Below are 13,328 nucleotides of genomic sequence, written 5' to 3'. Positions count from 1 at the left end.
GCCATCCTCAGTGCCAACTTTGCTCCAATGGAGCCTTGGCTGCAGGAGGGAAAGAGAGAGACAGAGAGGAAGGAGAGGGGGAGGGGTGGAGAAGCAGATGGGCACTTCTCCTGTGTGCCCTGGCCAGGAATAATGTAGAGTTCTTGCTTTTTGAGTATTTTGAGAATATTTTTTTCCAAAGATGGAAATAACTTTTCCCCCTAATTAGAAATATAACAAATGCCACAATACAATTAAATATTTGGACCAAGACTTCTCCGTCACTGTACTACTGACTCTTGGAACCATAGAAATCTTTGTTATGAACCCGGCCTGTGCATTGTAGGATGTTTAGCAGCACCCCTGGCCTCTTGCCGCTGGATGCCAGTAAGACTCTTCCAGTCATGACCATTAAAAATGGCAGCAGACATAGGCAAATGTCCCCAGGGGGGCGAACTCATCCTCTCAGTGGTTTGAGAACCACTGATTTAGACAAACCAGCAAAGTATAAAAAATAAAGTAAAAAAAACCCAGTTTGAGACTTGTAGTCCATGGAACACAGAAGAGAACTTGGAAGACTAGGCGTGGAACTGAAAACCACAGACAAATAACTAGCATGAGTCCTTGATTTTCAGTAGCATGAAACAGAAGTGCATGAGACACTTTCACGGCCGATCCTGAGTTTATAGATCCTATAGAAGGTAAAAGAGACCACTTTCGGTGTAGGTACCTCCTAAATGAGACGGAACACTTCAAAACCCAAGGTCAGAATGTATGATAACGAGCTTCCCATCTTCAAATGAAGTACACCTTGCCTCAGTCAGGCTGCGAGTGTTCTCCGTGCATGGTAATAAGCTGCTGGACCTCAGGGTCAACAGGTGAAGAAGAGAATTTTTCTATAAACCTGTGTATATTGAAGTTGCTGAAAAACCAGACATTATAACTTGACTCAGCTTCTGGAAGTAAATTAAAAACTTATTCTTTTATAGATACTTACATTTTCAGAATTAAGTTCTTTATGGTATACCCTGAAAATCATCAAAACCCTGTTAAACCCATATATGCTTGTAAACTTTGGAAAACTGGAGGAGATGCTCTTTTGGATTTTGGTCCAGGCCCATTTAACTGAAAGTGCAAGTTCTGCTTAATACCTCCACTTCACATCAAATTGTATATCAAATAATGCTTTAAGGTTATTTACTGGCACATAGTGGAATCTGGGTCTTTTGGTTAATGGCAACCAGATTGGGAGATTGAGAGTATGAAGGTGTAGGGTTAGATGCAGGGTATGGAGACAAGATTAAAACAAGATTAGTGATTAAAATTAAATTAGCGATAGGAGAAACATTGCTTTATCATTGTTTTTGCTTTGAGCTAGACTCATCTAAGACAAAGTGTTTCATGTTAGAAAGTTAACAAAGAAATTAAAAAATAAGCCCCTGGCAGCATGTGTGCTCATTTGAGTGTTAGACCTCACTGATGTCATTTACGTAGATTCACTGAAACTCCTGGTGCACATGGAGCCATTGGTGTTTCGTGTGTCCTGGTCTCTGTTCCCTTTGTCATTGCTTCTCCGCTTGTCCTGCAGATCGACTACTTCAACAATCAGATCATCGTGGACCTTGTGGAGCAACAGCACAAGGGGATCATCTCCATCCTCGATGACGCCTGCATGAACGTTGGCAAAGTCACCGACGAAATGTTCCTCGAAGCACTTAACAGTAAATTGGGCAAACACGGACACTTTTCCAGCCGGAAGGTAATATGACTGATGAGAACTTCCTTTTTTGTTCTTTAAAGAGGCAGGGAGAGAGAGACAGAGAGACAGGACCATCGAGCTGCTCCTGTATGTGCCCTGACCAGGGATCGAATCAGCAACCTCTGCACAGGACAGTGTTCCAACCAACCGAGCCAGCTAGAGCTTAATTTTTTATTTATTGATTAATTTTTAGAGAGACAGAGAGAAGAAAGGAAAGAGGGGGGGAGGGGAAAGGGAAGCATCATTTGTTGTTCCATTCAGTCGTGTATTCTTTGGTTGCTTCCCATGTGTGACCTGACCAGGAATCAAACCCACAACCTTGTTATTTTGGGACGATGCTCTTAACCAAATGAGCTAACCGGTCGGGGTGAACTTCCTCTTTTTTTTCATCCAGAAGATTGTCCTTATTGTTTGATGCACTTAAATGACTTTATATGTTGGGTTCCAAGAATGTCCACTCAAGGAAGAAAAGCCATAAACATCCATTAAATGATTTATTGCTATGAATAAATTCTGCCCTCTCTGGTTTATAGGATGACAAGATTGATAAAGCTCATAATATCCAGGAGAGGGAGCTCTAAACTCAGTTTACTAGAAACAGAAAAAATGAACAAGATGCCTTAAAAAGCATGATGTCATTTATAACCAATAGGTACAGAGTCCTTGTTCGTGTGCTAGAATTTTGCTCCTGTATCTGATAACTCTGGCACTGAAAATAGCTTTTGTCCTTGGACTTTTTACTGTAACCCTCAGTTACAAAATGTTGTATGTATGCTATGCCAGACTATGTGACTTTCTTAAAAACACAGAATCTCGCTGTAATTCTAATTGCTACAAAGAAACCTGTTCCTTAAAAATGCATGGGTATTCTTTTAATTTCCCATTTTTTCACATTCTAAAAATGTTATCAGCAGATCACAGTCCTGAATATTGGTGGCAGTTGTGGTTATCAGACCTTGCATATTGTGTGCCATGAGTATCTGGACTGGAGGGGTACACCATTGTCCCCAAGTGTTTCCACAAATATAGGCTTGACTAGCAACCATAAGCTAAAGGAAAACAATCCCTTCACTTTCTTAAAAAAATGAGCAGACATTTCTGCTTCTCAGTAATTTGTATAAATCTGTGTGTGACGCACTGCCATTTTTCAGCATACATAAATTGATTCTCTACTTTGAAATTATATAATCAGAATAAGAAGACTCCAGAAATCATCTAGATAAGCACAAACTGTCAAGATAGAGATTACTGGCTGATATTTATTTTAGGACAGTTTATTTCTAAAACAGTCTCCTTGGTCTGTTACTGAGGATTTATAGCCCTGCTACAAGTTGGCTTTTGGACTACAGTCTGATCTTGGACATTAGGGTTCTGGTTAGAGGTATCCCTTTAGTGGTTCCCTACTTACAATGGAAATACTAAGTACCTCTCTTTTTTCAGGTATAAGACTGGTGCTAGGGACAGAGCAGTGAGCAAAGTTAGTAGAAGCTAAATACTTTAGAATGATGCTTTTAGAGACAGCATGATTACATGGGCAAATGTCCTGTTTCTGAGGGCTAGATTTAAAATGTCCTTTATAACCACAGTTCAGGTTTTGGAGACTCACCTGAAATTGTGCCTACCAGGTGATAATCAGTGTTTGTCAAATTTGAATTGGTCACAATCATACCAAATAAATCTTACAGAATATTGAATTTTGAATTAAAACATTTAAGACTCTACTTCATTTAAATAAATAACTAGGATTCTCACAAGAAATCACCTCATTTTGATATGTTTCACCTTGGCCATATATGCACCTGAATTAAATTTGTCAGCCAAGTAGTTTGAAATACAATCTCTCTCTCTTTTTAAATTATTGATTTTAGAGAGAGAAAGAGAGAAACATCTATCTGTTTTTGTATGTGCCATGACCAGGGATTGAACCAGCAACCTCTGTGCTTTGGGACAATGCTCTAACCAACCGAGCTATCCAGCCAGGGCTTGAAATACAATCTTATTCGCGCGTGTGTGACAGAGACAGACAGAGAGAAGGACAGGTTGGGATAGACAGAGAGGGAGAGAAATGAGAAGCATCAATTCTTCATTGTGGCTCCTTAGTTATTCATTGATTGCTTTCTCCTATGTGCCTTGACCAGGGGGCTACAGCATAGTGAATGAGCCTTGCTCAAGCCAGCAACCTTGGGCTTCAAGCCAGCAACCTTTGGGCTCAAGCCAGAGACCATGGGGTCATGTCTATGATCCCACACTCAAGCCAGTGACCCTGCACTCAAGCTGGTGAGCCTGTGCTCAAGCCGGCGACCTCGGGCTTTCAAATTTGGGTCCTCTGCATCCCAGGCCGATGTTCTATCCACTGCGCCACTGCCTGGTCAGGCTACAATCTTATTCTTAAGATGGCAACTGTACATAGTACATTTAAGCAGTTGCTACTGATTTGGTAGGAAATATAAAACAGTAATTAAACTGTAGAGATGGATTTTTTTCTTTCTTTTTTATTTTCTTTTTTCTTTCTTTTTTTTTTAAATGTGGAAGCCCAGGCTTTGCTGACTCTCCGACGAGGTGGCTCCTTTCTTCAGCATCATCTCCCAGACAAGCACTAAGAAGGGGCATTTTAAAGTGTGTTCTTTTCTGGGAATTTTGGCCTAATGAAGGAAAGAAATAAAATAACCAAGCTGTCAGGATATTTTTATCACTGTGAATCTTTCTATTAAATCATGTTATCCTGTGTGTTAAGCCAAGTCTTATCATTTGCTGTTGGTTATGATTAACTAGAGTTATTGGCATGTTAAATAAGAGGTTTCTCGCTTGGAACATTTATTTAGGTGCTAAATTGTTTCTTATGCATTAAAATTATGAAGAGGCAGGCAAATGATCCAATAAACCATCAATTTACTATTTAAAGTGTTATTAACATATAAAGTTAAATGACAAATGCATAACTATTATTATTTCTTAAAAAGTAAAGCTTAACACCATCTGTATTTAGATCAGTTAAGACTGCAGTATCCAAATGTAAAAATATTTAATTAGTATAGACATCTCTTGGGTCCTTTTCCTTTAGGGGTTTTATAAATAAAAGGGTTTTATAAAAGTGGTTAATAAGAAAAGGAAAGAGGAATCAAATATTTTGGAGAACCTTCTGCATGTTATATGGTCTCCATAGTTTGTTTAACCTTCAAAACAAATCTCTGAGATGTGATTATTAAAGGAGACAGAGCAAGTAGGTAGTTGAGCCAAGATTTGAACCTTAGAAGTCTGACTCTGATTTCTTGTCTGACTCTATTTACTTGTTGGGTTAATAGATTATTCCTTTAACAGTCTAGTTATTGGCGTAAATCCCACCACCTGGTTGGGGTTGTTTGTTATCTAACACTGCAACCTGAGTGGGTTTTGTGCATAACTGCACTCAGGGTTTTCTGGGTCCTTAGACATCTGCCATAGGACTTGTAGGGTATCAGGTGACCGTTCACAGGGCAGACAAAGAAGTCTGGGTGCTGCTGTAACAAGGAACATGGCAGAAAGTGGTGGATACTACCAGGGCTATGTAAAAACTGCCTTTCCATAGTGTTCCTCTTTAGCAAGAGCTTTAGAAGGTTGGTCTCTATGAAATGACAGACCTGCACTGGAGTCCCAGCTTAGCACAAGACAGGAGGGCCAGGCTGTTGTGTGCATAGGAAGCACAGATATTACATTCGGCCCTGAGAATTCTTCCCAGGGCCAGTTACGTGACCTTCTGCCAGTTGCCTAACCTCTTTGAGCCTTAGTTCCCATGTGTGAAAAAGAGTACATAGGACTTCCAATAGCAGTTGTGAGGTCTGAATGAGATGTATGTGCCCACCAGGCATCAGGACCTTGATCTGGCCCTCCTTAAGTGGGACATGGGGCAGAAACTGTTTCAGGGTGGGCTGGGTCGCATCAACTGAGAGCCCAGATTTAAGTGCCAGAGACGACAGAAGGCTATTCCCCTCTCTCTCTCTCTCTCTCTCTCTCTCTCTCTCTCTCTCTCGGGCCCAGGCTTCTTTCACTGTCTGGCTCTCCCATCCCCTAGGCGCTGTCCTTCTCTGCCTCCAACAAGGGGGAGGAGAAGAGAAAGACCAGAAGAGGATCAGCCACTTCTCACCAGCTTTGGCCTGGAACAGCCTCACCTCACTGCCACTCACCTTCTGTTGTCCAGAACTTGGTCATTTGGCCATATTCAACTGCAGGGGCAAGGCTGTGTGGATTTCTGGCGAAAGCTAGCAGTCCTTACCACATAAGCAAAATGTTTCAGTCAAGCCCCACACAGGGTGATTTCATTCATAATGATATCATGATTTGTAACATTATCATCATCTTATATGAAATTGGAATATATTTTTAGGAAAGTGAAAAATGGCTATTTTCAAAATAATCTCCTTCTTGATTTCTTAGCTCTGTGCCTCAGACAAAATCCTGGAGTTTGATCGAGACTTTCGAATCCGACATTACGCAGGTGATGTAGTGTGAGTATCTTACTTTGGTACCTAACATGGTGGTTTTCATGCAACCTCACTTCCACAAATATAACTGGGGAAAAATAAGTTGTTTTCCTCTGCATTTGCATGTTCAGACATTGTATGTATCTTTCACTTAAAAAAAATTGGCACAGGTTCGTTCATTCCCTGATTTTCAAACATTTATTGAGCACACACTGTGTGGCCATGCTCAGTTCCTGGCCTAGTTCGTAGTCAGTCAGAATCAGCTAAGGGATAAATAAATCATGGAGGCATGGTAAGAACCGGGATAGAACAATAGATGAGATGGGCCTTTCCCTGAAGAAGCCAACAGTTTGGCGGAGGGCACAAGCAGATACAGGGTACGTCAATATAGAGAAGAATGAATGGAAGGGTTTAACTAGAGATGAGTAAGACATATGGAAATACTGAGGAGGAACAATTAACCCAGAGTGAAGAGTATAGAGAAGTCTTGCTGGAGGAATTAATACCCAAACTGAGTCCTAAAAGTAAAAGAAGCTTAATCAGGGCAAAGAACGAGGAAGAGAGGAGGGAGAGCAGAGGGCATTCCAAGCAGAAGAGACAGCAGACTACGGACCCTGAGATGAGAGTCGCCACTGTAGGTGAAGAACTACACCTACTGTAGGTGGGTAACTCTGTGAGTAGAAACTAGTCTTTGTTCATATTACTTTTAAAATACTATTCAAAAAGTAAAATTTGTACAAGCCACATTTTCTAATTATAATAAAGGTGGACACTGATTAGGAAAATATAACTACCTTAGTGTTTTAGTTTCTGGGGGATGCAGTAACAAATTATCTTAAATTCATGGCTTAAAACAAGAGAAATTTATTCTTTTCACAATTTTGGAGGTCAGAAGTTTGAAATCTAGATGTCCACAAGGCCACACTCTGAAGGCTCTGGAAAAGAGCCTTTTCTAGCTTCTGGTGACCACAGGCATTCCTTGGCTTGTGGTCCCTCACTCCCATCTCTGCCTCCATGGACACATTGCCTTCTCCTCTAGAGTGTGTCTGTGTTGAAGCTCCTCTGCCTCTACCCCAACACTACACTGGTGGTATCTAAGGCCCGCCTGGGTAGTACAGTATACACTTCTCTCATGATCCTCCACATAATCATGCCTTTTTCCAGAGAAGGTTAACATATACGGGTTCCAGGGAATTTGACGTGGATGTTTTTCAGGAGGGCATTTTCAGCCTGTTATTCCATATTTCCCCATGTATTAGACATACCACTTTTCAAAAAATTTGGGGTCTAAAAATGGTGTGTCTTATACAGTGGTTGTAGATTTTTTTTTACTTGCATTTCCTGCTTTTTTATGTGGATGAGGAGTTGTATGAATTTTATGATGAATAAAACTTGAGTTCAATACCTTTTTTCTTTCAAATTTTGGACCCCAAACTTAAGGTGTATCTTGTACATGAGGAAATACAGTACTTAGTATGCTTTGACTGTCCACTGAATACTGTCTTATTTAAAGAGCTCTCTTGTTCTTTCTCCTTATTTTTTTACATTAGGAATTCTGTTCATATTCATGAAACCCATTATAGGAAGAGATGAAACAACAAAAAAGGCAATTGATGATCTCTAAATGCTGAAAAGACATTGGAGAAGTTTTAATAGCCATTCCTGATTTAAATTAAAACTCGAGAATTATATCATATGGCTCAAAATTATCACCCCATCTGTCAAATTAGCCATTAGTGCTCGTATGGCACCATTTCCCACTTCTTCTGGTCCTGCTCCTGGGTTCCGCCGTACTGGAGAGGGCGGGTCCAGCACCATGCACGTATCCCCCACTCCCCACTGAAAGCCCCGGCCTCCCTCACAGGGTACTTCCATCCGGCTCAAAGTGGCATGCAAGCAGAGCTGGGCAGAGGCCACCTAGGCCAGCGCTTCTGTTTTACTGTTGAAGAAACTCATGCAGAGTGTGTAAAATTTGTACCCAAGGTCACACAGCATGTTTGTGGAAGACAATGTCATAGCTGAGACGATGACTAAGTCAGTGCCTCAGTCTTCCCGTTGCTCCTGAAGCCCTCCAGTCCTTTTCTAGGTTCTTACTGGGTGTCTTCTGTGTGCACAGCACTTTATAAAGTGTGGTCCCTGTCCAGGAAAAGCTTCCCATGTAAGATGCACACATACATATATGGTTGTGCTTGTGTATTTACTTATACACATAAATTTGTGTTGTATCTGCATAAATAACATTTGTGTCCACACATTTACATACATACATCGATACAGTAAAAGATGGTCTAAAATCACCGCCATATGCATTGTCAGACTTCAGAACAAGGAAATGATGTAATACTACTGCAGTGTGTGATAAAACCAGGAAGGCTGGTGCCGCCTTGGGTCCTTGGATGCAGTCTTTGGATGCTAGAAATTATTTTTTATAGGAACAAGTGGGAAGAGTGCTAAAAATATTCAGGGAATAGCAATAGGCCCATTTGACTGGAGTATATCCTTTTTGCAGCATAGGAAAAACAGGTTGAGATCAAATAATAATGAGTCTTGAAGGCCAAAAATAAGGACTTTCAAGTTTCAATTTTGTCGATTAGACAATAGATTTAGTCAGGTGACTTCAAGGGTTCAGTCAAAAATGACTTGAAAGTATTAGGAAGATTAGGAAGGGGGAGGCGAGGGAATAATTTTGAACCTAGTGACCTTAAACTGCCCGAGGGCAGCTTAGCCTGAAGGAACTTTCTTGCTTAGCTAAGTAGGTGAGGCTGAAACATTGGCGAGGGGTCCGGGTTAGAGATCTGAGAACTGTGTAGTTGATGTGATTATCAAAGAAGACATATTGACAAGTGAGAACACAGAGCTGGAAGGGGCAGCTGGCTGCGTCTAGATCTAGTTCCTGTTTGCCCAGCCTCCCAGCGTCTGTCCTCATCACCCGGATTCCTCCATTACTTTTATACCCCCACCCTGAGTTTTTCCACCCGGAGTCCATGCCAGTCACTGCAGCAGAGCAGCTCCCATTCCCACCTTTCTCACCAGCTGCTGGACTTTCCAGACCTTACTTACCTCCCTTCCTCCAAACCATGAATACTGGCCTTCTTGTTTTCTGTCGATAACGCCGTGCACGTGCCCGCTCCGTCCCTTCGTTTAATCTGCTTCCCTGTGTGATCTGCCTCCCTCTCTCTCCTCTGCTTATCCAACTCTTACCATTCTTTGCAGTTCTCCTTGGATTCTCTTATCCCACCCTGAACACCCTGAGCAAACCTTAGGCAAACCACCTGCCCTCCCTGCGGATGAGACTGTTAGCTCCCGTGTGTTGCTGTCTTGCTTTTTATCTTAGGAGAGCTGGATGAGAAATACAGCTGTCTGTACTTTAAGTCATCTTCTCAAGGTAAGCACTAAGCCAGTAGAAAAGTGCTCGTAACTGTAATCGTGGTGATAAGGTTTGCTCTCCTTTTAAGGAATAGACACAATAGCCCCTCTATGTAGTAGGTAAAAATTTGATATCCCTTAACACGGAACATGAGGGCAAAGTCAGCTTTATAGATTGCTTGCGTAATTAACAGTGGAAGGGTATGTAGATTTCTAGAAAAGCTTCATGTGTCTCCTGTTTGGTGAGTAATGCACTTTTTTCTGTGTTTTTTTCCTCTGTTAGCTATTCTGTCACCGGTTTTATTGACAAAAATAAAGACACTTTATTTCAAGATTTCAAGCGCCTCATGTATAACAGGTAGGATTAAATTTCATTATCTTTATATTAAGCTCTTTAGCACATATTGAACAGTATATATGCACATGATTATTTTTATATGACAGTTTTAAGATTTTTATGGTAAACTTTCTAGTTCAGTTGATTGTACTTAATGAAATTTTGTGATGATAAAAATCTGTAAACCTAGGACAGGGACCTTCTACTCAGATGAGTTTCCCTGACTTCCCTTGGGCTGCCTGCATTTCTCTGTTCACTGCTGCCATCCCTCTGCCCCCCCCCCAGCAGTGTGCTCAGGAGTCCCCACTAGGCCAGTGGCAAACGGAGGGTGTCAGATAACCTCTGGCCCAGCTGAAGACGTTACACACTCAGAGTCCCCCTGTCGTGTCTTTGCCACCGACAACGGGAGCACTCTAACATCAGAGCGTCATCCGGCATCAGTGATGACAGGTCCCGAGTGGACAGAATAACCTCACAATCCGAGGATATGTGACAAAGCTGTGGCAAAGGAAAACCGAGCGGAGCTTAGCAAGTTCACGCCCAGCATGAAACGCTGGGAAGAAGGCCCACAAAGGACAAGAGATTCTTAACCAGCTGCTTCTTTTGGAATGGAGCACTGGAGTCACGCATGTATCAAGTCTCCTCAGGCAGTTCGGTCAGTAGATCATGAAAAATGCATTGAGCGCTTCTGGGCCATGCGTTCTCCCATGCTCTGGGATACAGCTGTGAGTGAAGTTTAGACAAAGTCCCTACCCTCCTGAACCTTCTGTTCCAGCAGAGGAGACAGTAACAAGAAAACAACGGACTTTCAGGCAGTGACAAGGCCATTGTGGCTTAGGAATAAAAAAGAGGGATGGGGTGAGTGATAAGGAATGAAGTTAAGTCAACAGGACCAGGGCTGTGAAGAGTCTGAGAGCTAAGGTAAGGAGGAGTTTTGAAGGGAAGCCATTGGAGTCAGCGACACACCATGACTGATATGTTATATCACTAGGACTCCTTGCAAAGCACATATTATTAAGAGTGAGAGTAAAAAGAGGAAGACCAGTTAGGTGTCTCATTGAGTCATCCAGACTTAAGACGACTGAGACTTGGATGGTAGTGACATAGCTAATGAAAAGTGGTCAGAGTGGGTGATATTTGGTAAATAGAGCCAACAAGATTTTGCTGATGGGATAGGGTGTGTGATGTGAGAGGAAAACAGAAATCAGAGATGGTGCCTGAGCAGTGGGGAGGGGATGCTTGATGTGGGGGAGACAATGGGAGGAGCTAACTTGGTAGGGAAGTCAAAATTTTTGTTTTGGATAGTTTATGCCAGAGGCGCATGTTGGACAGCCAGTGGAAAATGCCAGATAGGCAATTGCATGTGTGCACCTGGAACTCAGTGTAAAGGTGGGACTAGAGATATAAATCTACTGATAGCATTTAAAGCCATAGACTGGATGAGATGTTAGGGTGAAATCGATTTAAATATAAAAGAGAGCCCTGGCCAGTTGGCTCAGTGGTAGAGCATTGGCGGGCATGTGGTTGTCCAGGGTTTAATTCCTGGTTAAGGCACACAAGAGAAACGGCCATCTACTTCTCCACCCCTCACCCTCACCCCTCCTGCCACTTCCTCAGCATGGCTGGATTGACTCAAGCTAGTTGGCCCCGGGCACTGAGGATGGCTCCATGTCCTCACTCAAGCACTAAAAGTAGCTCAGTTGCCAAGCAGCAGAGCAACGCCCCAGATGGTCAGAGCATTACCCCATAGAGAGCTTGCTGGGTGAATCCCAGTCAGAGCGCATTGAGAGTCTATCTCTGCCTCCCCTGCTCTTACTTAATTAAAAAAATAAATAAGATAAAGAATGAAGAGGTCAAAAGAAGAATCCCTGAGACACTCCAAGATTTAGAGTCAAGAAAGAAAGGAAGAACTAGCAGAGGAAGCTGAGAGCATGCCCATGAAAATGTACAGTCTTCTGTCACAGAAGAAAAGCCAAGGAAAAAATGCTTTAGGAAGAAAAAGTTACAAACTGCATCAATAACCTGTCAAAAGCAGAGCATGGAGGGGCCCAGCGTGTGTACCACGGGATTTACTAAGATGCAAGTCAGTGGGACTCCTGACAGCACTGTTCTCAGCAGAGCTGGGAAGACAGTGTGTGATTAAAGAGGGCTCAAGGGGATACACAACATTAGAATTCGGAGAGACGTTGTGTTTAAACAATTCTTTTAAGAAGTTTTTCTATAAAACGGTTCATCTGTGTGGATATTGGTGCCACCAGGAATGCTGATGGAGGTGTCATCACTAGAAAGTCAGAGACATTGAATGTGAGAGAGGATCTTTGTAAGAGCTGGTCATGGGGAAAAGGGGCTTTCAGAGAGGAGTTTCAGTACTTAATTTATTAGGTAAGAGGCACCCGTTTGCGGGGACAAATGACAGAGTCTGGCGTGGCTCTGTGTAGGAAATGTCAGAAACTCATAGTGGAAACTGGCCTTCATTGGCGAGTGGCAATGTCAAAGTTTGTTGTCAGGGGAAGATCGCAGCCGGCTGTGTACCAAGAGACTGCCCAAGGGGGGGGGTGTTATCATCGTGAGTTTGCCATGGCCCAGAGGTTCAGCTCCCGGAGGACAGCGCCACCTTCCAGTGGTGGAGTTACGTAATCCCAAACTCATGGGACAAATGTAGAAACGAAGCAGCCTGTGGATTTGTTTCCAGAGAAAAATCTCACTCACAGTCATGTGGAATGGAATGCTTGCGTTGGTACAACAAACTTCTTTTTCCTACTGGAAAACCTACTAAGGAAGTCAAATAGCAGTGAGAATGCTAGTTTATCAATCGACAGTGAAAAACATTACCCATAAAATCCAGAATGCTTCATTGCTTGGTAAGCATCAAATCAGAAAAGAAAAAGTTAGATAAAGCCAACAGTTAAAGGCAGCAAGCTAAGATGAATTCATCTCACAACAGGGATGATCTTGCCAAAGGCGTAAAAAGATTAAAAGTCTGTTGACTGCAACTTACTGTATGTCTCCATAATATGAAAGGCCTTGCCAACTGGGTGGGAAGTCTTGAAAATGTTTGAGCTAAAACCATCCTTCTAAATCGTGTTTGGATGGGTTACCTTTGCCTCTGGACACTTCAGTGCTTCCATGGCTAAACAGCCTCCCAAATTTCAATCCTTTCTTTCTTTGTGTATATTTAAAGAGTAACCCTTGGATCTCTAGTTCTGTAGACCTTCAGAGTGTACATGCATGTTAGTGTGTATGTGTAAATGAAAGGGAGAAGCAAGCAAGCAGGTGGCGTGCCAGATACACAGACTTTACCCATCACTACTGTCTTGTTTACCAAGTTCTGCCTGTTCTGTTATACATACTGGGTTTCTTTTTAAGGACAGGTTTCCTTTCATTCATTCACTCATTCATTCATTTATTTGAGCTATCAGTAGCAATGCTT

The 13,328-nt window shown here is 42.2% G+C and overlaps 1 protein-coding gene across 1 annotated transcript in view; it reads left to right on the top strand.

Moving 5' to 3' along the window:
- The window catches only part of MYO1D (myosin ID), a 366,899-nt gene that overhangs the window by 117,648 nt on the left and 235,923 nt on the right, over positions 1-13,328 (top strand). Inside the window, exons 11-13 of the mRNA XM_066263321.1 lie at positions 1,568-1,738; positions 6,149-6,219; positions 9,845-9,919. Of these exons, the coding sequence (XP_066119418.1) occupies positions 1,568-1,738; positions 6,149-6,219; positions 9,845-9,919 (317 nt within the window). The remainder of the gene's footprint in view (positions 1-1,567; positions 1,739-6,148; positions 6,220-9,844; positions 9,920-13,328) is intronic.

Source organism: Saccopteryx bilineata, chromosome 2 (assembly GCF_036850765.1).
Source record: "Saccopteryx bilineata isolate mSacBil1 chromosome 2, mSacBil1_pri_phased_curated, whole genome shotgun sequence".
NCBI lineage: Eukaryota > Metazoa > Chordata > Mammalia > Chiroptera > Emballonuridae > Saccopteryx > Saccopteryx bilineata.
Note: the sequence above shows the minus strand (reverse complement) of the source record. Positions and strands in the feature narration are given on the sequence as shown.